This window comes from Bombina bombina, chromosome 11, assembly GCF_027579735.1.
Source record: "Bombina bombina isolate aBomBom1 chromosome 11, aBomBom1.pri, whole genome shotgun sequence".
Classification (NCBI taxonomy): Eukaryota; Metazoa; Chordata; class Amphibia; order Anura; family Bombinatoridae; genus Bombina; species Bombina bombina.
The window spans coordinates 202,302,475-202,329,392 of NC_069509.1; the positions used below are offsets into that span (position 1 = coordinate 202,302,475).

The window sequence follows — 26,918 nt, forward strand, 5'->3', positions numbered from 1 at the left end:
TATGTATATACACATAATAACACATAAATATATATGTATATACACATAGTAACACATAAATATATAGGTATATACACATAGTAACACATAAATATATATGTATATACACATACTAACACATAAATATATATGTATATACACATAATAACACATAAATATATATGTATATACACATAATAACACATAAATATATATGTATATACACATAGTAACACATAAATATATATGTATATACACATAGTAACACATAAATATATATGTATATACACATAGTAACACATAAATATATATGTATATACACATAATAACATATAAATATATATGTATATACACATAGTAACACATAAATATATATGTATATACACATAGTAACACATACATATATATATGTATATACACATAGTAACACATAAATATATATATGTATATACACATAGTAACACATAAATATATCTGTATATACACATAGTAACACATAAATATATCTGTATATACACATAGTAACACATAAATATATATGTATATACACATAGTAGCACATAAATATATATGTATATACACATAGTAACACATAAATATATATGTATATACACATAATAACATATAAATATATATGTATATACACATAATAACACATAAATATATATGTATATACACATAATAACACATAAATATATATGTATATACACACAGTAACACATAAATATATATGTATATACACATAGTAACACATAAATATATATGTATATACACATAATAACACATAAATATATATGTATATACACATAGTAACACATAAATATATATGTATATACACATAGTAACACATAAATATATCTGTATATACACATAGTAACACATAAATATATATGTATATACACATACTAACACATAAATATATATGTATATACACATAGTATAGTAACACATAAATATATCTGTAAATACACATATTAACACATAAATATATATATATATATATACACATATTAACACATAAATATATCTGTATATACACATAGTAACACATAAATATATCTGTATATACACATAGTAACACATAAATATATATATATATATATATATATATACACATAGTAACACATAAATATATATGTATATACACATACTAACACATATATATATATATATATATATATGTATATACACATAATAACACATAAATATATATATGTATATACACATACTAACACATAAATATATCTGTATATACACATAATAACACAGAAATATATATGTATATACACATAATAACACAGAAATATATATGTATATACACATAATAACACAGAAATATATATGTATATATATTTATGTGTTACTATGTGTATATATATTTATGTGTTACTATGTGTATATATATGTATGTGTTACTATGTGTATATACATATATATATGTATGTGTTACTATGTGTATATGCATGTATATTTATGTTTTACTATGTGTATATATATTTATGTGTTACTATGTATATATATATTTATGTGTTACTATGTGTATATATATTTATGTGTTACTATGTGTATATACATATATATATTTATGTGTTACTATGTGTATATACATGTATATTTATGTTTCACTATGTGTATATATATTTATGTGTTACTATGTGTATATATATTTATGTGTTACTGTGTGTATATATATTTAATTGTTACTGTGTGTGTGTATATATATATATATATATATATACACACACACATATAGTAACACATAAATATATATACACATAGTAACACATAAATATATATACACATAGTAAAACATAAATATACATGTATATACACATAGTAACACATAAATATATATGTATATACACATAGTAACACATACATATATATGTATATACACATAGTAACACATAAATATATATGTATATACACATAGTAACACATAAATATACATGTATATACACATAGTAACACATAAATATATATACACATAGTAACACAAATATATATACACATGCTATCACATACATATATATGTATATAAGCATAAACAGTTTCCATAGACCTCAATGTAAAGGAATTTTTCAGTGGCGTTTTTTTCTAACACCCCACTCCCGCCAACCTTACCCCCCAAAATACTGCCTATAAAATAAAAATGCTACAATTGTTGTTTTTTTTAAATAAAATACATACCACTGTATTTTGGGGGCGTTTGGGGCACATTTATAAAATTAACCAGAAATCTGATCTCTGTTTAATTTTATAAGTGCTAATTGCTTCTGTTAGCTTGTGGTAGCAATAACCAGCCAATTGTAATGGTTAGTTATCGTGTGCCCACAAACTGGCAAATTTGCCCATTTGCGGGCGCGTGATACATTAGTGCTCCACTTGTAATCTAGCCAAACATTTTTATATATGCACAATATGTATCAATAACTAAGCACAGCATTACATAAGGTCTGCACACACAATAAATGTTTATATATGCACAGTATATATCAGTGATTAAGTACTGTATTACATAAGGTCTGCACACACAATAAATGTTTATATATGCACAGTATATATCAGTAATTAAGTGCAGCATTACATAAGGTCTGCACACACAATACATGTTTATATATGCACAGTATATATCAGTGATTAAGTACTGTATTACATAAGGTCTGCACACACAATAAATGTTTATATATGCACAGTATATATCAGTAATTATATGTCACATTACATAAGGTCTGCACACACATTAAATGTTTATATATGCACAGTATATATCAGTAATTAAATGCTGTATTACATAAGGTCTGCACACACAATAAATGTTTATATATGCACAGTATATATCAGTAATTAAGTGCTGTATTACATAAGGTCTGCACACACATTAAATGTTTATATATGCACAGTATATATCAGTAATTTAGTGCTGTATTACGTAAGGTCTGCACACACAATAAATGTTTATATATGTACAGTATATATCAGTAATTAAGTGCTACATTACATAAGGTCTGCACACACAATAAATGTTTATATATGCACAGTATTTATCAGTAACTAATGCTGTATTACATAAGGTCTGCACACACAATAAATATTTATATATGCACAGTATATATCAGTAATTAAGTGCTGCATTACATAAGGTCTGAACACACAATAAATGTTTATATATGCACAGTATTTATCAGTAACTAATGCTGTATTACACAGTGGCGTAGCGTGGGGGGGGCCACAGGGGCGGTTGCCCCGGGCGCAAAATTCTGAGGGGCGCAAAATGCTTGGCTCCCAGCCTCCCCAGTCCCCACCATCTCAAGACAGTAGACAGTCACAGTCCCACTCCCAGCGGCGCTACAGGGAGGCTAATCTGACAGGCGCCTGCGCCCAGCCGCTCTGTCTCTCAAGTGAACTGTCTACTACTCTGAAGTCAAGACGTGCTGTGTAATGATTGAATTATCATAATTTTATGAGTGTAATCCTATCCGACCGTTACCTTCTGCTAGACTAGTGTTTACGCCACTAGTTAGCACGGTCCACTCCCACTCCCAGCGCACATGTCAGGAGGGAGTCAGAGCAGCAGAGCCAGAGTGGAGTCAGACTGACTAGCACGCCGCGCCCGCAATGATAAGGTAAGTAGTGTCAACAGAAATTACCAAACTCATCACCAGGTCCGTATCAGAAACAGACCACCAGTGCCACTGCCAGCCAGAATTATAATTAAATTATTATAGCCCCTGTTTTTGCCTGGGCCCTGGGGAATAGGGATTGGAAATAGCAACGCACGCAAAATGCAGCTTAGCCTCTACCGTTACCCAGGTGACGTCGCAGGGCCAGCCAGCCAGCCAAGTTCCAAAGTACCCAGAGTCACTCTGAGCCAGCCAGCCAAATTCCAACTTCCAAAGGACCCAGAGTCTGAGCCAGCCAGCATGCCAGAGTGTGAGAGTGATCTATGCTGCTTTAAAGTGAAATCCAGTTATTTTATTTCAAATTCATTTTTAACCTGGGTAAAATAAAACATACAAGATGTAGATCATCTACATCTTGTATGTTTTACCCAGGTTAAAAATGAATTTAAAAAAAATAACTGGATTTCACTTTAAAGCAGCATAGATCACTCTCACACTCTGGCATGCTGGCTCAGATGTATTTTAAAAATGAAATCCCATGTTTAAATATTAAACAATAAAAAATGTAATTGTTAAGTTATATAATGTACTTAATGTATATAATAAAGTAATGGCTGCCTGCAACCATATGGAATCCTAATTTTTAAGGATGAATGTAGAGTTTAGAATTCTGTATATATATATATATATATATATATATATATATATATATATATATATACCTGTGTATATATAGTATATATTTTTGTTGTTAAAATAAAGCTTTGTTTGTTTTAAAACAAAAACCTGTCTCCTAAGTTGTTGAGCTGTCTCCTAGATTCAAAGCAAATTTGCCAATCCCTACTGTACTGGTGGAAGAGACTCAGTCAGTGCTAATGGCTTAGGGGGGCGCAATTCTTGCCTTGCCCTGGGCGCTGAGAAGCCACGCTACGCCACTGGTATTACATAAGGTCTGCACACACAATAAATGTTTATATATGCACAGTATATATCAGTAATTAAGTACTGTATTACATAAGGTCTGCACACACAATAAATGTTTATATATGCACAGTATATATCAGTAATTAAGTGCTGTATTACATAAGGTCTGCACACACAATAAATGTTTATATATGCACAGTATATATCAGTAATTATGTGCTGTATTACATAAGGTCTGCACACACAATAAATGTTTATATATGCACAGTATATATCAGTAATTATATGTCACATTACATAAGGTCTGCACACATAATAAATGTTTATATATGCACAGTATATATCAGTAATTATGTGCTGTATTACATAAGGTCTGCACACACAATAAATGTTTATATATGCACAGTATATATCAGTAATTATATGTCACATTACATAAGGTCTGCACACATAATAAATGTTTATATATGCACAGTATATATCAGTAACTAATGCTGTATTACATAAGGTCTGCACACACAATAAATGTTTATATATGCACAGTATATATCAGTAATTAAGTGCCGCATTACATAAGGTCTGCACACACAATAAATGTTTATATATGCACAGTATATATCAGTAATTAAGTACTGTATTACATAAGGCCTGCACACACAATACATGTTTATATATGCACAGTATATATCAGTAATTATATGTCACATTACATAAGGTCTGCACACACAATAAATGTTTATATATGCACAGTATATATCAGTAATTAAGTGCTACATTACATAAGGTCTGCACACACAATAAATGTTTATATATGCACAGTATATATCAGTAATTAAGTGCTACATTACACAAGGTCTGCACACACAATAAATGTTTATATATGCACAGTATATATCAGTAATTATATGTCACATTACATAAGGTCTGCACACACAATAAATGTTTATATATGCACAGTATATATCAGTAATTATATGTCACATTACATAAGGTCTGCACACACAATAAATGTTTATATATGCACAGTATATATCAGTAATTATATGTCACATTACATAAGGTCTGCACACACAATAAATGTTTATATATGCACAGTATATATCAGTAATTATATGTCACATTACATAAGGTCTGCGCACACAATAAATGTTTATATATGCACAGTATATATCAGTATTTAAGTGTCACATGACATAAGGTCTGCACACACAATAAATGTTTATATATGCACAGTATATATCAGTAATTAATGCCACATTACATAAGGTCTGCACACACAATAAATGTTTATATATGCACAGTATATATCAGTAATTATATGTCACATTACATAAGGTCTGCACACACAATAAATGTTTATATACGCACAGTATATATCAGTAATTAAGTGTCACATTACATAAGGTCTGCACACACAATAAATGTTTATATATGCACAGTATATATCAGTAATTAAGTGCTGCATTACATAAGGTCTGCACACACAATAAATGTTTATATATGCACAGTATATATCAGTAATTAAGTGTCACATTACATAAGGTCTGCACACACAATAAATGTTTATATATGCACAGTATATATCAGTAACTAAGCACAGCATTACACAAGGTCTGCACACACAATAAATGTTTATATATGCACAGTATATATCAGTAATTATATGTCACATTACATAAGGTCTGCACACACAATAAATGTTTATATATGCACAGTATATATCAGTAATTAATGCTACATTACATAAGGTCTGCACACACAATAAATGTTTATATATGCACAGTATATATCAGTAATTAAGTGCCACATTACATAAGGTCTGAACACACAATACATGTTTATATATGCACAGTATATATCTGTAATTATATGTCACATCACATAAGGTCTGCACACACAATAAATGTTTATATATGCACAGTATATATCAGTAATTACAAAAGGTCTGCGCACACAATAAATGTTTATATATGCACAGTATATATCAGTAATTACAAAAGGTCTGCGCACACAATAAATGTTTATATATGCACAGTATATATCAGTAATTAAGCACAACATTACATAAGGTCTGCACACACAATAAATGTTTATATATGCACAGTATATATCAGTAATTAAGCACCACATTACACAAGGTCTGCACACACAATAAATGTTTATATATGCACAGTATATATCAGTAATAAAGTGCTGCATTACAAAAGGTCTGCACATACAATAAATGTTTATATATGCACAGTATATATATCAGTAATTAAGTGCTGCATTACAAAAGGTCTGCACACACAATAAATGTTTATATATGCACAGTATATATCAGTAATTATATGTCACATTACATAAGGTCTGCACACACAATAAATGTTTATATATGCACAGTATATATCAGTAATTAATGCTACATTACATAAGGTCTGCACACACAATAAATGTTTATATATGCACAGTATATATCAGTAACTAAGCACAGCATTACATAAGGTCTGCACACACAATACAGGGAGTGCAGAATTATTAGGCAAGTTGTATTTTTAAAGGATTAATTTTATTATTGAACAACAACCATGTTCTCAATGAACCCAAAAAACTCATTAATATCAAAGCTGAATAGTTTTGGAAGTAGTTTTTAGTTTGTTTTTAGTTATAGCTATTTTAGGGGGATATCTGTGTGTGCAGGTGACTATTACTGTGCATAATTATTAGGCAACTTAACAAAAAACAAATATATACCCATTTCAATTATTTATTTTTACCAGTGAAACCAATATAACATCTCAACATTCACAAATATACATTTCTGACATTCAAAAACAAAACAAAAACAAATCAGTGACCAATATAGCCACCTTTCTTTGCAAGGACACTCAAAAGCCTCCATCCATGGATTCTGTCAGTGTTTTGATCTGTTCACCATCAACATTGCGTGCAGCAGCAACCACAGCCTCCCAGACACTGTTCAGAGAGGTGTACTGTTTTCCCTCCTTGTAAATCTCACATTTGATGATGGACCACAGGTTCTCAATGGGGTTCAGATCAGGTGAACAAGGAGGCCATGTCATTAGATTTTCTTCTTTTATACCCTTTCTTGCCAGCCACGCTGTGGAGTACTTGGACGCGTGTGATGGAGCATTGTCCTGCATGAAAATCATGTTTTTCTTGAAGGATGCAGACTTCTTCCTGTACCACTGCTTGAAGAAGGTGTCTTCCAGAAACTGGCAATAGGACTGGGAGTTGAGCTTGACTCCATCCTCAACCCGAAAAGGCCCCACAAGCTCATCTTTGATGATACCAGCCCAAACCAGTACTCCACCTCCACCTTGCTGGCGTCTGAGTCGGACTGGAGCTCTCTGCCCTTTACCAATCCAGCCACGGGCCCATCCATCTGGCCCATCAAGACTCACTCTCATTTCATCAGTCCATAAAACCTTAGAAAAATCAGTCTTGAGATATTTCTTGGCCCAGTCTTGACGTTTCAGCTTGTGTGTCTTGTTCAGTGGTGGTCGTCTTTCAGCCTTTCTTACCTTGGCCATGTCTCTGAGGATTGCACACCTTGTGCTTTTGGGCACTCCAGTGATGTTGCAGCTCTGAAATATGGCCAAACTGGTGGCAAGTGGCATCTTGGCAGCTGCACGCTTGACTTTTCTCAGTTCATGGGCAGTTATTTTGCGCCTTGGTTTTTCCACACGCTTCTTGCGACCCTGTTGACTATTTTGAATGAAACGCTTGATTGTTCGATGATCACGCTTCAGAAGCTTTGCAATTTTAAGAGTGCTGCATCCCTCTGCAAGATATCTCACTATTTTTTACTTTTCTGAGCCTGTCAAGTCCTTCTTTTGACCCATTTTGCCAAAGGAAAGGAAGTTGCCTAATAATTATGCACACCTGATATAGGGTGTTGATGTCATTAGACCACATCCCTTCTCATTACAGAGATGCACATCACCTAATATGCTTAATTGGTAGTAGGCTTTCGAGCCTATACAGCTTGGAGTAAGACAACTTGCATAAAGAGGATGATGTGGTCAAAATACTCATTTGCCTAATAATTCTGCACTCCCTGTAAATGTTTATATATGCACAGTATATATCAGTAACTAAGCACAGCATTACACAAGGTCTGCACACACAATAAATGTTTATATATGCACAGTATATATCAGTAATTAATGCTGTATTACATACGGTCTGCACACGTAATAAATGTTTATATATGCACAGTATATATCAGTAATTAAGTGCCACATTACATAAAGTCTGCACACACAATAAATGTTTATATATGCACAGTATATATCAGTAATTAAGTGCTACATTACATAAGGTCCGCACACACAATAAATATTTATATATGCACAGTATATATCAGTAATTAAGCACCACATTACATAAGTTCTGCACACACAATAAATGTTTATATATGCACAGTATATATCAGTAATTAAGTGCCGCATTACATAAGGTCTGCACACACAATAACTGTTTATATATGCACAGTATATATCAGTAATTAATGCTGTATTACATAAGATCTGCACACACAATAAATGTTTATATTCGCACAGTATATATCAGTAATTTAGTGCTGCATTACATAAGGTCTGCACACACAATAAATGTTTATATATGCACAGTATATATCAGTAATTAATGACGCATTACATAAGGTCTGCGCGCACAATAAATGTTTATATATGCACAGTATATATCAGTAATTAAGTACTGTATTACATAAGGTCTGCACACACAATAAATATTTATATATGCACAGTATATATCAGTAATTAAGTACTGTATTACATAAGGTCTGCACACACAATAAATGTTTATATATGCACAGTATATATCAGTAATTAAGTACTGTATTACATAAGGTCTGCACACACAATAAATGTTTATATATGCACAGTATATATCAGTAATTATATGTCACATTACACAAGGTCTGCACACACAATAAATGTTTATATATGCACAGTATATATCAGTAATTAAGTGCTGTATTACATAAGGTCTGCACACACAATAAATGTTTATATATGCACAGTATATATCAGTAATTATATGTCACATTACACAAGGTCTGCACACACAATAAATGTTTATATATGCACAGTATATATCAGTAATTAAGTGCTGCATTACATAAGGTCTGCACACACAATAAATGTTTATATATGCACAGTATATATCAGTAATTAAGTGCAGCATTACATAAGGTCTGCACACACAATACATTTTTATATATGCACAGTATATATCAGTAATTAAGTGCTGCATTACATAAGGTCTGCACACACAATAAATGTTTATATATGCACAGTATATATCAGTAATTAAGTGCTGCATTACATAAGGTCTGCACACACAATAAATGTTTATATATGCACAGTATATATCAGTAATTAAGTGCTGCATTACATAAGGTCTGCACACACAATAAATGTTTATATATGCACAGTATATATCAGTAATTAAGTACTGTATTACATAAGGTCTGCACACACAATAAATGTTTATATATGCACAGTATATATCAGTAAGTAAGTGCTACATTACATACGGTCTGCACACACAATAAATGTTTATATATGCACAGTATATATCAGTAATTAAGTGCTGCATTACAAAAGGTCTGCACACACAATAAATGTTTATATATGCACAGTATATATCAGTAATTAAGTGCCGCATTACATAAGGTCTGCACACACAATAAATGTTTATATATGCACAGTATATATCAGTAGTTAAGTGCCGCATTACATAAGGTCTGCACACATAATAAATGTTTATATATGCACAGTATATATCAGTAATTAAGTGCTGCATTACATAAGGTCTGCACACACAATAAATGTTTATATATGCACAGTATATATCAGTAATTAAGTGCCGCATTACATAAGGTCTGCACACATAATAAATGTTTATATATGCACAGTATATATCAGTAATTAAGTGCTGTATTACATAAGGTCTGTGCACACAATAAATGTTTATATATGCACAGTATATATCAGTAATTAAGTGCTGTATTACATAAGGTCTGCACACACAATAAATGTTTATATATGCACAGTATATATCAGTAATTAAGTGCAGCATTACATAAGGTCTGCACACACAATAATGTTTATATATGCACAGTATATATCAGTAATTAAGTGCCGCATTACATACGGTCTGCACACACAATAAATGTTTATATATGCACAGTATATATCAGTAATTATATGTCACATTACACAAGGTCTGCACACACAATAAATGTTTATATATGCACAGTATATATCAGTAATTAAGTGCAGCATTACATAAGGTCTGCACACACAATAAATGTTTATATATGCACAGTATATATCAGTAATTAAGTACTGTATTACATAAGGTCTGCACACACAATAAATGTTTATATATGCACAGTATATATCAGTAATTATATGTCACATTACACAAGGTCTGCACACACAATAAATGTTTATATATGCACAGTATATATCAGTAATTAAGTGCAGCATTACATAAGGTCTGCACACACAATAAATGTTTATATATGCACAGTATATATCAGTAATTATATGTCACATTACATAAGGTTCTGCACACACAATAAATGTTTATATATGCACAGTATATATCAGTAATTAAGTACTGTATTACATAAGGTCTGTACACACACAATAAATGTTTATATATGCACAGTATATATCAGTAATTAAGTTCCTTATTACAAAAGGTCTGCACACACTATAAATGTTTATATATGCACAGTATATATCAGTAATTAAGTTCCTTATTACAAAAGGTCTGCACACACAATAAATGTTTATATATGCACAGTATATATCAGTAATTAAGTACTGTATTACATAAGGTCTGCACACACAATAAATGTTTATATATGCACAGTATATATCAGTAATTAAGTGCAGCATTACATAAGGTCTGCACACACAATAAATGTTTATATATGCACAGTATATATCAGTAATTATATGTCACATTACATAAGGTCTGCGCACACAATAAATGTTTATATATGCACAGTATATATCAGTAATTATATGTCACATTACACAAGGTCTGCACACACAATAAATGTTTATATATGCACAGTATATATCAGTAATTAAGTGCAGCATTACATAAGGTCTGCACACACAATAAATGTTTATATATGCACAGTATATATCAGTAATTATATGTCACATTACATAAGGTCTGCACACACAATAAATGTTTGTATATGCACAGTATATATCAGTAATTATGTCACATTACATAAGGTCTGCACACACAATAAATGTTTATATATGCACAGTATATATCAGTAATTAAGTGCTGTATTACATAAGGTCTGCACACACAATAAATGTTTATATATGCACAGTATATATCAGTAATTATATGTCACATTACATAAGGTCTGCACACACAATAAATGTTTATATATGCACAGTATATATCAGTAATTATATGTCACATTACATAAGGTCTGCACACACAATAAATGTTTATATATGCACAGTATATATCAGTAATTAAGTGCCGCATTACTTAAGGTCTGCACACACAATAAATGTTTATATATGCACAGTATATATCAGTAATTAAATGCTGCATTACATAAGGTCTGCACACACAATAAATGTTTATATATGCACAGTATATATCAGTAATTAAGTGCTGCATTACATAGGGTCTGCACACACAATAAATGTTTATATATGCACAGTATATATCAGTAATTATATGTCACATTACATAAGGTCTGCGCACACAATAAATGTTTATATATGCACAGTATATATCAGTAATTATGTCACATTACATAAGGTCTGCACACACAATAAATGTTTATATATGCACAGTATATATCAGTAATTATATGTCACATTACATAAGGTCTGCACACACAATACATGTTTATATATGCACAGTATATATCAGTAATTATATGTCACATTACATAAGGTCTGCACACACAATAAATGTTTATATATGCACAGTATATATCAGTAATTATATGTCACATTACATACGGTCTGCACACACAATAAATGTTTATATATGCACAGTATATATCAGTAATTATATGTCACATTACATACGGTCTGCACACACAATAAATGTTTATATATGCACAGTATATATCAGTAATTAATGCTACATTACATAAGGTCTGCACACACAATAAATGTTTATATATGCACAGTATATATCAGTAATTAAGTGCTGCATTACATAAGGTCTGCACACAAAATAAATGTTTATATATGCACAGTATATATCAGTAATTAAGTTCCTTATTACAAAAGGTCTGCACACACTATAAATGGTTATATATGCACAGTATCTATCAGTAATTAAGTTCCTTATTACAAAAGGTCTGCACACACTATAAATGTTTATATATGCACAGTATATATCAGTAATTAAGAAGATTTTTAGCTGCCTTATACTAATGCATATCACAGGGAGCGCTATTCACACTCGCTCGTATTACAAGTAGAGAGTTGTGTTGTGCTTGAGTGCAGTGTAAAATGTAGAGCTTTTTGAGAGCTGAAGTAAATTATTATTATGACAGAATTACGTAAATAATTCCACTACTCGCGCACCATAAGCTTAACGCACCTTTAGGTTAGCCCTTGAATGATTTCTGACATTAATTTACCAAGCACCTCCCATAGAGGTCTATTATGTGAGGGATTTTATCCAGCTGCAGATTTTAGTGCGCTCCAGACTATCGCCCAAGCGATAAAAAATAACTTCTGACCTGCAATATGAGAGAAAAACAGAAGTGCTATTGGCTGTTCCTGAGCGATGAGAACGCACAATTGTGCAAATATTTTTATGCTCCTCTTGAGTAAGGTTGCCAGCTGTCTTCCATAAAAATACTGGAGAACCTTTTAGTGACTAGACACTATGGCCAGTAGGGTCAAACAACAACCCCCACCAAAGATCTACCTTAGACCTCACTCTTGATCCTACCATGTTTATTTTTCACAACTAGGCAGTCATTCCATCTCTTGGCTGCCAGTAATACACAAATCAATAATTGTACTTTTTTGGTTGTCATTAACACCTGTAAACCATAGAGACTTGACCCCCTTGACTGCCCCTCACTTTATCTGCTTTATATTTGTAATGCATCAAGGCATAGGGGGCATTATATATTTAATACCTGTGGGCTTTAAAAAGCTGGACATTATAGTGTCCAGTATTTCTGCAAAGATTTTACTGGACAACCTGCTAAAATACTGGACTGTCCGGTTGAATACTGGACACCTGGAGCTCTAGACCTTTATGTTGAATGAAGCAGCAGTCTACAGAAGTAATTGTATTATTAGTCAGTATTAGGGTTCGCACCTACGTGTCCGTATCCCTTATTCTGACAACTCTAGTGAACAATAGAATTAGGGGGCAGAAACACCCAGTGAAATAAAACTGCCTGTGTCTTAAGATCTGAGCTACGTGTAAGTTTGTCTCAGACGTAAAATAAGACTGTTCTCCTCGTTTACAGGTTATTTGTCGACTACCCTCAGACCAAAAGCTATTTCAAAAACTTGACCAATATCTCAACCTTGGAAGAGATGCAGCAAAGCGCCGGCATCAGGGCTCACGGGAAGAGGGTAATGGTAGCGCTAAACAAGATACTGGAAAACCTCAATGACTGGGCCGTTGTCACCGATGCGCTGTCACGCCTGGCCAAGAGGCACGAGGACGTGCACCGTGTGGAAGCCTATAACTTTGAGGTATGTGGTTACTGTTGGCTGACGTGAGACATCTGATTGGCAGCTGGTGGGGCGATGAGGAATTATGTTGAGTGAGCTTAAAGGGACATAAAAGCCTCACAGGAGTGTGCCCGTGTTGTCAGTACTATACAGCAGCAGTTTTACAACAATGTAATACCTTAACAAGAGCACTAGATGGCAGCACTATATCCTGTCTGTCATGTAGTGCTGCAGATATGTGCACGCTGCCTACCTAGATATCTCTTCAACAAGGAATAGCAAGAGAACAAAGCAAATTTGATAATAGAAGTAAATTGGAACCTTTTTTTAAATTGTATTCTCTATGTGAATCATGACAGAATTTTTTTGGGGTTTTATGTCCCTTTAAATTTATAGTCAGGATAGTGTAAAATGTATTTATTTTTGGGAAGTTAAAATCAGAGAGAGTAGGAGGGGAATGTTTCTTCAGAATTCCTAATTTGCCGTGCTAAGTATCTAGGGGCCACAGAACATAACTGGGACTGATAATAATGTGCAATAGTCTCCATCTAGTGGTGGTTTTATAGATTGCAGACACATTAAAGTGCTGGCAAAGTCATGACTCAAATAAAGCACTTAATTTTAAGATATATCATTTACTTCTAATCATTTGCTTCATTTTTGGTATCCTTTGTTAAAAAGCATACCTAAGTAGGTCCAGGGGCAGCAGTGCACTACTGGCAGCTAGCACATTAGCACATATATGCCTCTTGTCATTGGCTCACCTGATGTGCTCAGCTAGCTCCCAGTAATGCATTGCTGCTCCTTTAAAAAGGATACTAAGAGAATAAAGCAAATTTTGATAAAAGATGTAAATTGAAAATTTTTTAAAATGGCTGTGTTTTCTGCTGTGGGTGTTACACATACTGCAGGGGGTACAGAGAGGAACATGAACTTATGTGTTACACATACTGCAGGGGGTACAGAGGGGAACATGCACTTATGTGTTACACATACTGCAGGGGGTACAGAGAGGAACATGCACTTATGTGTTACACATACTGCAGGGGGTACAGAGGGGAACATGCACTTATGTGTTACACATACTGCAGGGGGTACAGAGAGGAACATGCACTTATGTGTTACACATACTGCAGGGGGTACAGAGAGGAACATGCACTTATGTGTTACACATACTGCAGGGGGTACAGAGAGGAACATGCACTTATGTGTTACACATACTGCAGGGGGTACAGAGGGGAACATGCACTTATGTGTTACACATACTGCAGGGGGTACAGAGGGGAACATGCACTTATGTGTTACACATACTGCAGGGGGTACAGAGGGGAACATGCACTTATGAGTTACACATACTGCAGGGGGTACAGAGGGGAACATGCACTTATGTGTTACACATACTGCAGGGGGTACAGAGGGGAACATGCACTTATGTGTTACACATACTGCAGGGGGTACAGAGGGGAACATGCACTTATGTGTTACACATACTGCAGGAGGTACAGAGAGGAACATGCACTTATGTGTTACACATACTGCAGGGGGTACAGAGGGGAACATGCACTTATGTGTTACACATACTGCAGGGTGTACAGAGGGGAACATGCACTTATGTGTTACACATACTGCAGGGTGTACAGAGGGGAACATGCACTTATGTGTTACACATACTGCAGGGGGTACAGAGAGGAACATGCACTTATGTGTTACACATACTGCAAGGGGTACAGAGAGGAACATGCACTTATGTGTTACACATACTGCAGGGGGTACAGAGAGGAACATGCACTTATGTGTTACACATACTGCAGGGGGTACAGAGGGGAACATGCACTTATGTGTTACACATACTGCAGGGGGTACAGAGGGGAACATGCACTTATGTGTTACACATACTGCAGGGGGTACAGAGGGGAACATGCACTTATGTGTTACACATACTGCAGGGGGTACAGAGGGGAACATGCACTTATGTGTTACACATGCTGCAGGGGGTACAGAGGGGAACATGCACTTATGTGTTACACATACTGCAGGGGGTACAGAGGGGAACATGCACTTATGTGTTATACATACTGCAGGAGGTACAGAGAGGAACATGCACTTATGTGTTACACATACTGCAGGGGGTACAGAGGGGAACATGCACTTATGTGTTACACATACTGCAGGGTGTACAGAGGGGAACATGCACTTATGTGTTACACATACTGCAGGGTGTACAGAGGGGAACATGCACTTATGTGTTACACATACTGCAGGGGGTACAGAGGGGAACATGCACTTATGTGTTACACATACTGCAGGGGGTACAGAGGGGAACATGCACTTATGTGTTACACATACTGCAGGGGGTACAGAGGGGAACATGCACTTATGTGTTACACATACTGCAGGAGGTACAGAGGGGAACATGCACTTATGTGTTACACATACTGCAGGGGGTACAGAGAGGAACATGCACTTATGTGTTACACATACTGCAGGGGGTACAGAGGGGAACATGCATTTATGTGTTACACATACTGCAGGGGTACAGAGGGGAACATGCACTTATGTGTTACACATACTGCAGGGGGTACAGAGGGGAACATGCACTTATGTGTTACACATACTGCAGGGTGTACAGAGGGGAACATGCATTTATGTGTTACACATGCTGCAGGGGGTACAGAGGGGAACATGCACTTATGTGTTACACATACTGCAGGGGGTACAGAGGGGAACATGCACTTATGTGTTACACATACTGCAGGAGGTACAGAGGGGAACATGCACTTATGTGTTACACATACTGCAGGGGGTACAGAGGGGAACATGCACTTATGTGTTACACATACTGCAGGGGGTACAGAGGGGAACATGCACTTATGTGTTACACATACTGCAGGGGGTACAGAGAGGAACATGCACTTATGTGTTACACATACTGCAGGGGGTACAGAGAGGAACATGCACTTATGTGTTACACATACTGCAGGGGGTACAGAGAGGAACATGCACTTATGTGTTACACATACTACAGGGGGTACAGAGGGGAACATGCACTTATGTGTTACACATACTGCAGGGGGTACAGAGGGGAACATGTGTAACTTATGTGTTACACATACTGCAGGGGGTACAGAGGGGAACATGCACTTATGTGTTACACATACTGCAGGGGGTACAGAGGGGAACATGCACTTATGTGTTACACATACTGCAGGAGGTACAGAGAGGAACATGCACTTATGTGTTACACATACTGCAGGGGGTACAGAGAGGAACATGCACTTATGTGTTACACATACTGCAGGGGGTACAGAGGGGAACATGCACTTATGTGTTACACATACTGCAGGGTGTACAGAGGGGAACATGCACTTATGTGTTACACATACTGCAGGGTGTACAGAGGGGAACATGCACTTATGTGTTACACATACTGCAGGGGGTACAGAGGGGAACATGCACTTATGTGTTACACATGCTGCAGGGGGTACAGAGGGGAACATGCACTTATGTGTTACACATACTGCAGGGGGTACAGAGGGGAACATGCACTTATGTGTTACACATACTGCAGGAGGTACAGAGGGGAACATGCACTTATGTGTTACACATACTGCAGGGTGTACAGAGGGGAACATGCACTTATGTGTTACACATACTGCAGGGGTACAGAGGGGAACATGCACTTATGTGTTACACATACTGCAGGGGGTACAGAGGGGAACATGCACTTATGTGTTAAACATACTGCAGGGGGTACAGAGGGGAACATGCACTTATGTGTTACACATACTGCAGGGGGTACAGAGGGGAACATGCACTTATGTGTTACACATACTGTACGGGGTACAGAGAGGAACATGCACTTATGTGTTACACATACTGCAGGGTGTACAGAGGGAACATGCACTTATGTGTTACACATGCTGCAGGGGGTACAGAGGGGAACATGCACTTATGTGTTACACATACTGCAGGGGGTACAGAGGGGAACATGCACTTATGTGTTACACATACTGCAGGGGGTACAGAGGGGAACATGCACTTATGTGTTACACATACTGCAGGGGGTACAGAGGGGAACATGCACTTATGTGTTACACATACTGCAGGGTGTGCAGAGGGGAGCATGCACTTATGTGTTACACATACTGCAGGGGGTACAGAGGGGAACATGCACTTATGTGTTACACATACTGCAGGGGGTACAGAGGGGAACATGCACTTATGTGTTACACATACTGCAGGGTGTACAGAGAGGAACATGCACTTATGTGTTACACATACTGCAGGGTGTGCAGAGGGGAGCATGCACTTATGTGTTACACATACTGCAGGGGGTACAGAGGGGAACATGCACTTATGTGTTACACATACTGCAGGGGGTACAGAGGGGAACATGCACTTATGAGTTACACATGCTGCAGGGTGTGCAGGGAGGAACATACTGTATATCAGTGACGTGCAGTGACGTCAGAGGATGGTGAGGCAGTGGCTAGGATACGCCTTCATTCTTTAGATATCCTTTGTTGAAGAAATAGCAATGCACATGGGTGAGCCAATCACATGAGGTATCTATGTGCAGCCACCAATCAGCAGCTACTGAGCATATTTAGATATGATTTTCAATAAAGGACATCAAAAGAATAAAGAAAATTAGATATTAGATGTAAATTGGAAAGTTATTTAAATTTGCATATGGGTTTCATATGGGTTTCATGTCCCTTTAAATGGTGTCTTGGAAAACTGGTCAACTTAGTAAACATCTGATTTTAGTCTAAAAGGATTGTAACAGAAACTCTTGCCAGATAACACAATGCTTGCTCTGATTATGAGATCTAGAAATCCATGCCCATTAAAATATGTTTAAAACATACATTTTACTTTAATTCTGCAAATTATGCTTATAGATTCTTTCATTACATAAGGGATGAGAGTCAGAGGGGGAGGAAGAGAGACAGAGAGAGAAAGAGACCATGGGGGAGAACAACACATAAGGAGAGAAATGGATAGATAGAGAGAGAGAGACACACACACACACACAAGGGGGGGGGGACCACTGCATTTTAAAGTAATAAAACAGCAGAGCTACAGAGAGTTCAGAAAATTAGTCTATAATTTAGTGTGAAGTACAGAGGCAAGCTGCTAAGTTAGTGGGTGTAAAGTTTGAGTAAACAAAATACAAAAACGACCCTGCTGTAAAAGAGTAAAAAAACACTAAACCACATTAATTAAATTATCATTTTCACTAACAGAATCTTTCAGTAAAATCTTACTTTAATAAGATGTGGCTGAAACACTGCTCTCTGTGCCTCTCTCCTGCTCTGGAAGGATTCACAAAGTGACAGTGGCACATTCCACTGCACTTAGAGGGGAAGAACAGAACTCTCTTTTTCACTTTAGCAAAGCTAGCAGGTTCACAGGACAGCAACAAAATATATGAAAGTTGTTTTTTTGCGTTTTTGTTTTGTTTTATATGATTTAACATCCAGCCCCAACCCTATGTTCCACTTACTAATGCCTCTCACTGGATTGGTTCAGCCCAAATAGGACTGCCTCAAATAAGCAGTTAATGAGCCATGCAATGATCTTAACCACTTGCATCCAGTAGATGGCGCAGCATGTTGTGTAATGGTGGGCAGACCTGATTGTGCCTCTTCATTGCACAACATATAGCTGTGAGAAAAAAAAATGCTGGGGGAAAAAATTTACAATTTTTTTTTTAAAGCCAATAAAAAAAATATATTTTTGCCCATATGAGAGGTGAAGCACTGCCTCACCTGCCTCTAGTGACTGCACATCATTGCTGTATATATATGAGTTCCAGCACCAAGAAACATATATTTGGTCAAAAAGTATTGAAAAAACCCACTAATATAATACTTGGAGTTTTTCCAGTGCACAGAAGTCTAATGAAATTTAGATATTGAAGTTGACCTTTTCTAGCACAAACTTATGTGCAACCTGGTAAATGCAAACTGAGACCCAGTGAGGAAGAGAAAATAGATTCTCTCAGATTCCACATCACATTATATTGTATATACATTTAAAGATACATAAATACATACATAAATACATACACAAATACATACATAAATATATACATAAATACATACATAAATACATACATAAATATAAACATAAATACATACATAAATACATACATAAATACATACATAAATACATACACAAATACATACATAAATATATACATAAATATATACATAAATACATACATAAATATATATATATATAAATACATACATAAATACATACATAAATATATACATAAATATATACATAAATACATACATAAATACATACATACATACATACATACATAAATACATACATAAATACATACATAAATATATATATAAATACATACATAAATACATTCATAAATATATACATAAATACATACATAAATATATACATAAATACATACATAAATATATACATAAATACATACATAAATACATACATAAATACATATGTATTAAGCAAGTGGTGAAGCGTCACACTGAGTTATTAAATTGATACTAAGTGGAGTTCCCCATTTATGGCACAAATTAATATATATCCTAGATGCCTAAGTTCACAGCAAACAATATGCTTATACAATAGTTGGATACATATTTGACACATTAAGTTAGATCGTAACAAACAAGTGTTACACATTGATACATGCCTACTGGCCATAGCGTATTACTGGTTTGTGCTTGAAAAGGTCTACTTCGCTTTAGTCTTTGATAGAATATATACAGTCATGTACTCACTAAAATAAAGTTTTAGTTGAATTATAGGGCTGAGTCTTCATGAATTGAATGAATAAATATTTATATCAAAGGAGAAAGTTCTCCCACATAGCATAAGTATAAATGTCAGTATTCTTGAGTAGCAAGACGTAGCAATTGATGCAGGCTAATGTAGAACACTACGCACAAAGCACTTTAGTAAAACAATTGTTGAAAATGTATTGAATATGCATTAAAAGTCCACACAGAAACTGAGTATGTACACACTCACTCACGGATTACTGGAAGACAAGGGTAAAGGTGACGTCATCTGACATGTTTCACGCCGTTGGCGCTTTCTCAAAGATATATATATAAAATCAAGAAAGAAAATTGTGTGGAACCTAGTCCTCTCTATAGGTCCCTTTATCCGGCGCCAGAGTATAGGGTTAATTTATTAAACAACTAGCGGTTCCTATAAGGGTTTACTGTCCCTTTAATTCCCCACCACTATGTATTCAAAAATATAGTTGCTCCCCTATCATTACATTACCTATATTTAAATTACAGAGGATATTAAAATAGAATCACATACAGAAAACAATGATTCTTATGCTCATATGATTTATTCACTGCCAGCTTCAAGAAAATAAATATTTACAAAATAACGAACGTGGGCCCACTTTTGTGCACATAGTACTATGTCCTTATAGCAGATTTATATGATTAAAGTTCAGTTGTTAACTTCCAATATACATCCAAAGGATTTTGTTTTCCCAATTGATATAAATCACAAGTTTTGTTCTTCAGCCATATAAACAGTCCTTGAATATGCTAGGGCTTAATTTGTTCGTTTAAATAGTGGTGCAAAAGTAAGACTTATCACTCTAGGGCCTAGATTTGGAGTTTGGCGGTAGCCGTGAAAACCAGCGTTAGAGGCTCCTAACGCTGGTTTTAGGCTACCGCCGGTATTTGGAGTCAGTCAGGAAAGGGTCTAACGCTCACTTTTCAGCCGCAACTTTTCCATACCGCAGATCCCCTTACGTCAATTGCGTATCCTATCTTTTCAATGGGATCTTCCTAACTCCGGTATTTAGAGTCGTGTCTGAAGTGAGCGTTAGAAATCTAACGACAAAACTCCAGCCGCAGAAAAAAGTCAGTAGTTAAGAGCTTTCTGGGCTAACGCTGGTTTATAAAGCTCTTAACTACTGTGCTCTAAAGTACACTAACACCCATAAACTACCTATGTACCCCTAAACCGAGGTCCCCCCACATCGCCGCCACTCGATTAAATATTTTTAACCCCTAATCTGCCGACCGCCACCTACGTTATCCTTATGTACCCCTAATCTGCTGCCCCTAACACCGCCGACCCCTGTATTATATTTATTAACCCCTAACCTGCCCCCCACAACGTCGCCTCCACCTGCCTACACTTATTAACCCCTAATCTGCCGAGCGGACCGCACCGCTATTATAATAAAGTTATTAACCCCTAATCCGCCTCACTAACCCTATAATAAATAGTATTAACCCCTAATCTGCCCTCCCTAACATCGCCGACACCTAACTTCAAACATTAACCCCTAATCTGCCGACTGGAGCTCACCGCTATTCTAATAAATTTATTAACCCCTAAAGCTAAGTCTAACCCTTACACTAACACCCCCCTAAGTTAAATATAATTTAAATCTAACGAAATTAATTAACTCTTATTAAATAAATTATTCCTATTTAAAGCTAAATACTTACCTGTAAAATAAATCCTAATATAGCTACTATATAAATTATATTTATATTATAGCTATTTTAGGATTTATATTTATTTTACAGGTAACTTTGTATTTATTTTAACCAGGTACAATAGCTAAAATAGTTAAAATAATTACAAAATTACCTGTAAAATAAATCCTAACCTAAGTTACAATTAAACCTAACACTACACTATCAATAAATTAATTAAATAAAATACCTACAATTACCTACAATTAAACCTAACACTACACTATCAATACATTAATTAAATACAATATCTACAAATAAATACAATGAAATAAACTAACTAAAGTACAAAAACTAAAAAAGAACCAAGTTACAAAAAATAAAAAAATATTTACAAACATCAGAAAAATATTACAACAATTTTAAACTAATTACACCTACTCTAAGCCCCCTAATAAAATAACAAAGACCCCCAAAATAAAAAAATGCCCTACCCTATTCTAAATTACTAAAGTTCAAAGCTCTTTTACCTTACCAGCCCTGAACAGGGCCCTTTGCGGGGCATGCCCCAAAGAATTCAGCTCTTTTGCCTGTAAAAAAAACACATACAATACCCCCCCCAACATTACAACCCACCACCCACATACCCCTAATCTAACCCAAACCCCCCTTAAATAAACCTAACACTAAGCCCCTGAAGATCTTCCTACCTTATCTTCACCATACCAGGTTCACCGATCGATCCAGAAGAGCTCCTCCGATGTCCTGATCCAAGCCCAAGCAGGGGGCTGAAGATGTCCATGATCCGGCTGAAGTCATCATCCAAGCGGGAGCTGAAGAGGTCCATGATCTGGCTGAAGTCATCATCCAAGCGGGAGCTGAAGAGGTCCATGATCCGGCTGAAGTCATCATCCAAGCGGGAGCTGAAGAGGTCCATGATCCAGCTGAAGTCTTCTATCAACGGCATCTTCAATCTTCTTTCTTCCGGATCCATCTTGCAGACCTCCGACGCGGAACATCCTGCTGGCCCGACGGACTACCGACGAATGAAGGCTCCTTTAAGAGACGTCATCCAAGATGGCGTCCCTCGAATTCCGATTGGCTGATAGGATTCTATCAGCCAATCAGAATTAAGGTAGGAAAATTCTGATTGGCTCATGGAATCAGCCAATCAGAATCAAGTTCAATCCGATTGGCCGATCCGATCAGCCAATCAGATTGAGCTCGCATTCTATTGGCTGATCGGAACAGCCAATAGAATGCAAGCTCAATCTGATTGGCTGATCGGATCAGCCAATCGGATTGAACTTGATTCTGATTGGCTGATTCCATCAGCCAATCAGAATTTTCCTACCTTAATTCCGATTGGCTGATAGAATCCTATCAGCCAATCGGAATTCGAGGGACACCATCTTGGATGACGTCCCTTAAAGGAGCCTTCATTCGTCGATAGTCCGTCGGGCCAGCAGGATGTTCCGCGTCGGAGGTCTGCAAGATGGATCCGGAAGAAAGAAGATTGAAGATGCCGTTGATAGAAGACTTCAGCCGGATCATGGACCTCTTCAGCTCCCGCTTGGATGATGACTTCAGCCGGATCATGGACCTCTTCAGCTCCCGCTTGGATGATGACTTCAGCCGGATCATGGACCTCTTCAGCTCCCGCTTGGATGATGACTTCAGCCAGATCATGGACATCTTCAGCCCCTGCTTGGGCTTGGATCAGGACATCAGAGGAGCTCTTCTGGATCGATCGGTGAACCTGGTATGGTGAAGATAAGGTAGGAAGATCTTCAGGGGCTTAGTGTTAGGTTTATTTAAGGGGGGTTTGGGTTAGATTAGGGGTATGTGGGTGGTGGGTTGTAATGTTGGGGGGGTATTGTATGTGTTTTTTTTACAGGCAAAAGAGCTGAATTCTTTGGGGCATGCCCCGCAAAGGGCCCTGTTCAGGGCTGGTAAGGTAAAAGAGCTTTGAACTTTAGTAATTTAGAATAGGGTAGGGCATTTTTTTATTTTGGGGGTCTTTGTTATTTTATTAGGGGGCTTAGAGTAGGTGTAATTAGTTTAAAATTGTTGTAATATTTTTCTGATGTTTGTAAATATTTTTTTATAACTTAGTTCTTTTTTATTTTTTGTACTTTAGATAGTTTATTTCATTGTATTTATTTGTAGATATTGTATTTAATTAATGTATTGATAGTGTAGTGTTAGGTTTAATTGTAGGTAATTGTAGGTATTTTATTTAATTAATTTATTGATAGTGTAGTGTTAGGTTTAATTGTAACTTAGGTTAGGATTTATTTTACAGGTAATTTTGTAATTATTTTAACTATTTTAGCTATTGTACCTGGTTAAAATAAATACAAAGTTACCTGTAAAATAAATATAAATCCTAAAATAGCTATAATATAAATATAATTTATATTGTAGCTATATTAGGATTTATTTTACAGGTAAGTATTTAGCTTTAAATAGGAATAATTTATTTAATAAGAGTTAATTAATTTCGTTAGATTTAAATTATATTTAACTTAGGGGGGTGTTAGTGTTAGGGTTAGACTTAGCTTTAGGGGTTAATACATTTATTAGAATAGCGGTGAGCTCCAGTCGGCAGATTAGGGGTTAATGTTTGAAGTTAGGTGTCGGCGATGTTAGGGAGGGCAGATTAGGGGTTAATACTATTTATTATAGGGTTAGTGAGGCGGATTAGGGGTTAATAACTTTATTATAATAGCGGTGCGGTCCGCTCGGCAGATTAGGGGTTAATAAGTGTAGGCAGGTGGAGGTGACGTTGTGGGGGGCAGATTAGGGGTTAATAAATATAATATAGGGGTCGGCGGTGTTAGGGGCAGCAGATTAGGGGTACATAGGGATAATGTAAGTAGCGGCGGTTTACGGAGTGGCAGATTAGGGGTTAAAAATAATATGCAGGGGTCAGCGATAGCGGGGGCGGCAGAATAGGGGTTAATAAGTATAAGGTTAGGGGTGTTTAGACTCGGGGTACATGTTAGGGTGTTAGGTGCAGACGTAGGAAGTGTTTCCCCATAGACAACAATGGGGCTGCGTTAGGAGCTGAACGCGGCTTTTTTTGCAGGTTTTTTTTCAGCTCAAACAGCCCCATTGTTTCCTATGGGGGAATCGTGCACAAGCACGTTTTTGAAGCTGGCCGCTTCCGTAAGCAACTCTGGTATCGAGAGTTGCAGTGGCGTTAAATATGCTGTACGCTCCTTTTTTGGAGCCTAACGCAGCCATTCTGTGGACTCTCAATACCTTAGTTATTTTAAAGGTGCGGCCAGAAAAAAGCCAGCGTTAGCTACGCGGGTCCTTACCGACAAAACTCTAAATCTAGCCGTAGGAGTTTAAATGTTGTACTGTTCATCATTTATGTCCATGTGAATAATATACAAAATTTCTCCTTAAATCGTTGCTCTTTCTGTGTCAAGGAATTAGGGCTCATATGGTTAAACTTCCGCTCACCTTGCTAGGATGTCTGTGTTGAATGTATTGTAACATAAGTAACAGTTCTCAAAGGCTTTACCTTGATTGTAGATCTCCAATGTATCTTTTCCTCCCCTTGGGGAATACTCACATGTACATTCCAGTTGTCACTCTCTTTCAACCCAAGAGTGTGTCAGACTTAGCACCGTTATTTTCTTTCCGATGGCTAGCGTGATATTGAGGACTCAGCTGCTGCCCTCAATATCAGTTTGATACAATAGAGTGCACTCCTACCTTTAAAATCAGCTACCATGGTGCAGGCAAGCGAAACTACAACTTCATAAATGGCATGCACTATACTATTGTGTAGTAACTATACTAGTGTGTGCCAATAAAGCACTTTCTGCACAAATACTGTGAGTGCATGCCATTTATGGATATATATATATATATATATATAATGTGTGTGTGCATAAGTTTGTGTATTATATATGTGTGTGTATATGTGTATATATGTGTGTGTATATGTGTATTTATGTGTGTGTGTATATGTGTATATATGTGTGTGTATATGTGTATATGTGTATATATGTGTGTGTATATGTGTATATATGTGTGTGTATATGTGTATATGTGTATATATGTGTGTGTATATGTGTATATATGTGTGTGTATATGTGTATATGTGTATATATGTGTGTGTATATGTGTATATATGTGTGTGTATATGTGTATATGTGTATATATGTGTGTGTATATGTGTATAT

At 35.7% G+C, this 26,918-nt stretch overlaps 1 protein-coding gene across 1 annotated transcript in view; it reads left to right on the plus strand.

The window, feature by feature from the left end:
- The first annotated feature begins 3,582 nt into the window (after window positions 1-3,582).
- LOC128641858 (cytoglobin-2-like) overlaps window positions 3,583-26,918 on the plus strand; it is a 26,715-nt gene continuing 3,379 nt past the window's right edge. The window contains exons 1-2 of the mRNA XM_053694421.1: window positions 3,583-3,605; window positions 14,053-14,284. Coding sequence (XP_053550396.1) covers window positions 3,598-3,605; window positions 14,053-14,284 — 240 coding nt within the window. The 5' untranslated portion in view covers window positions 3,583-3,597. The remainder of the gene's footprint in view (window positions 3,606-14,052; window positions 14,285-26,918) is intronic.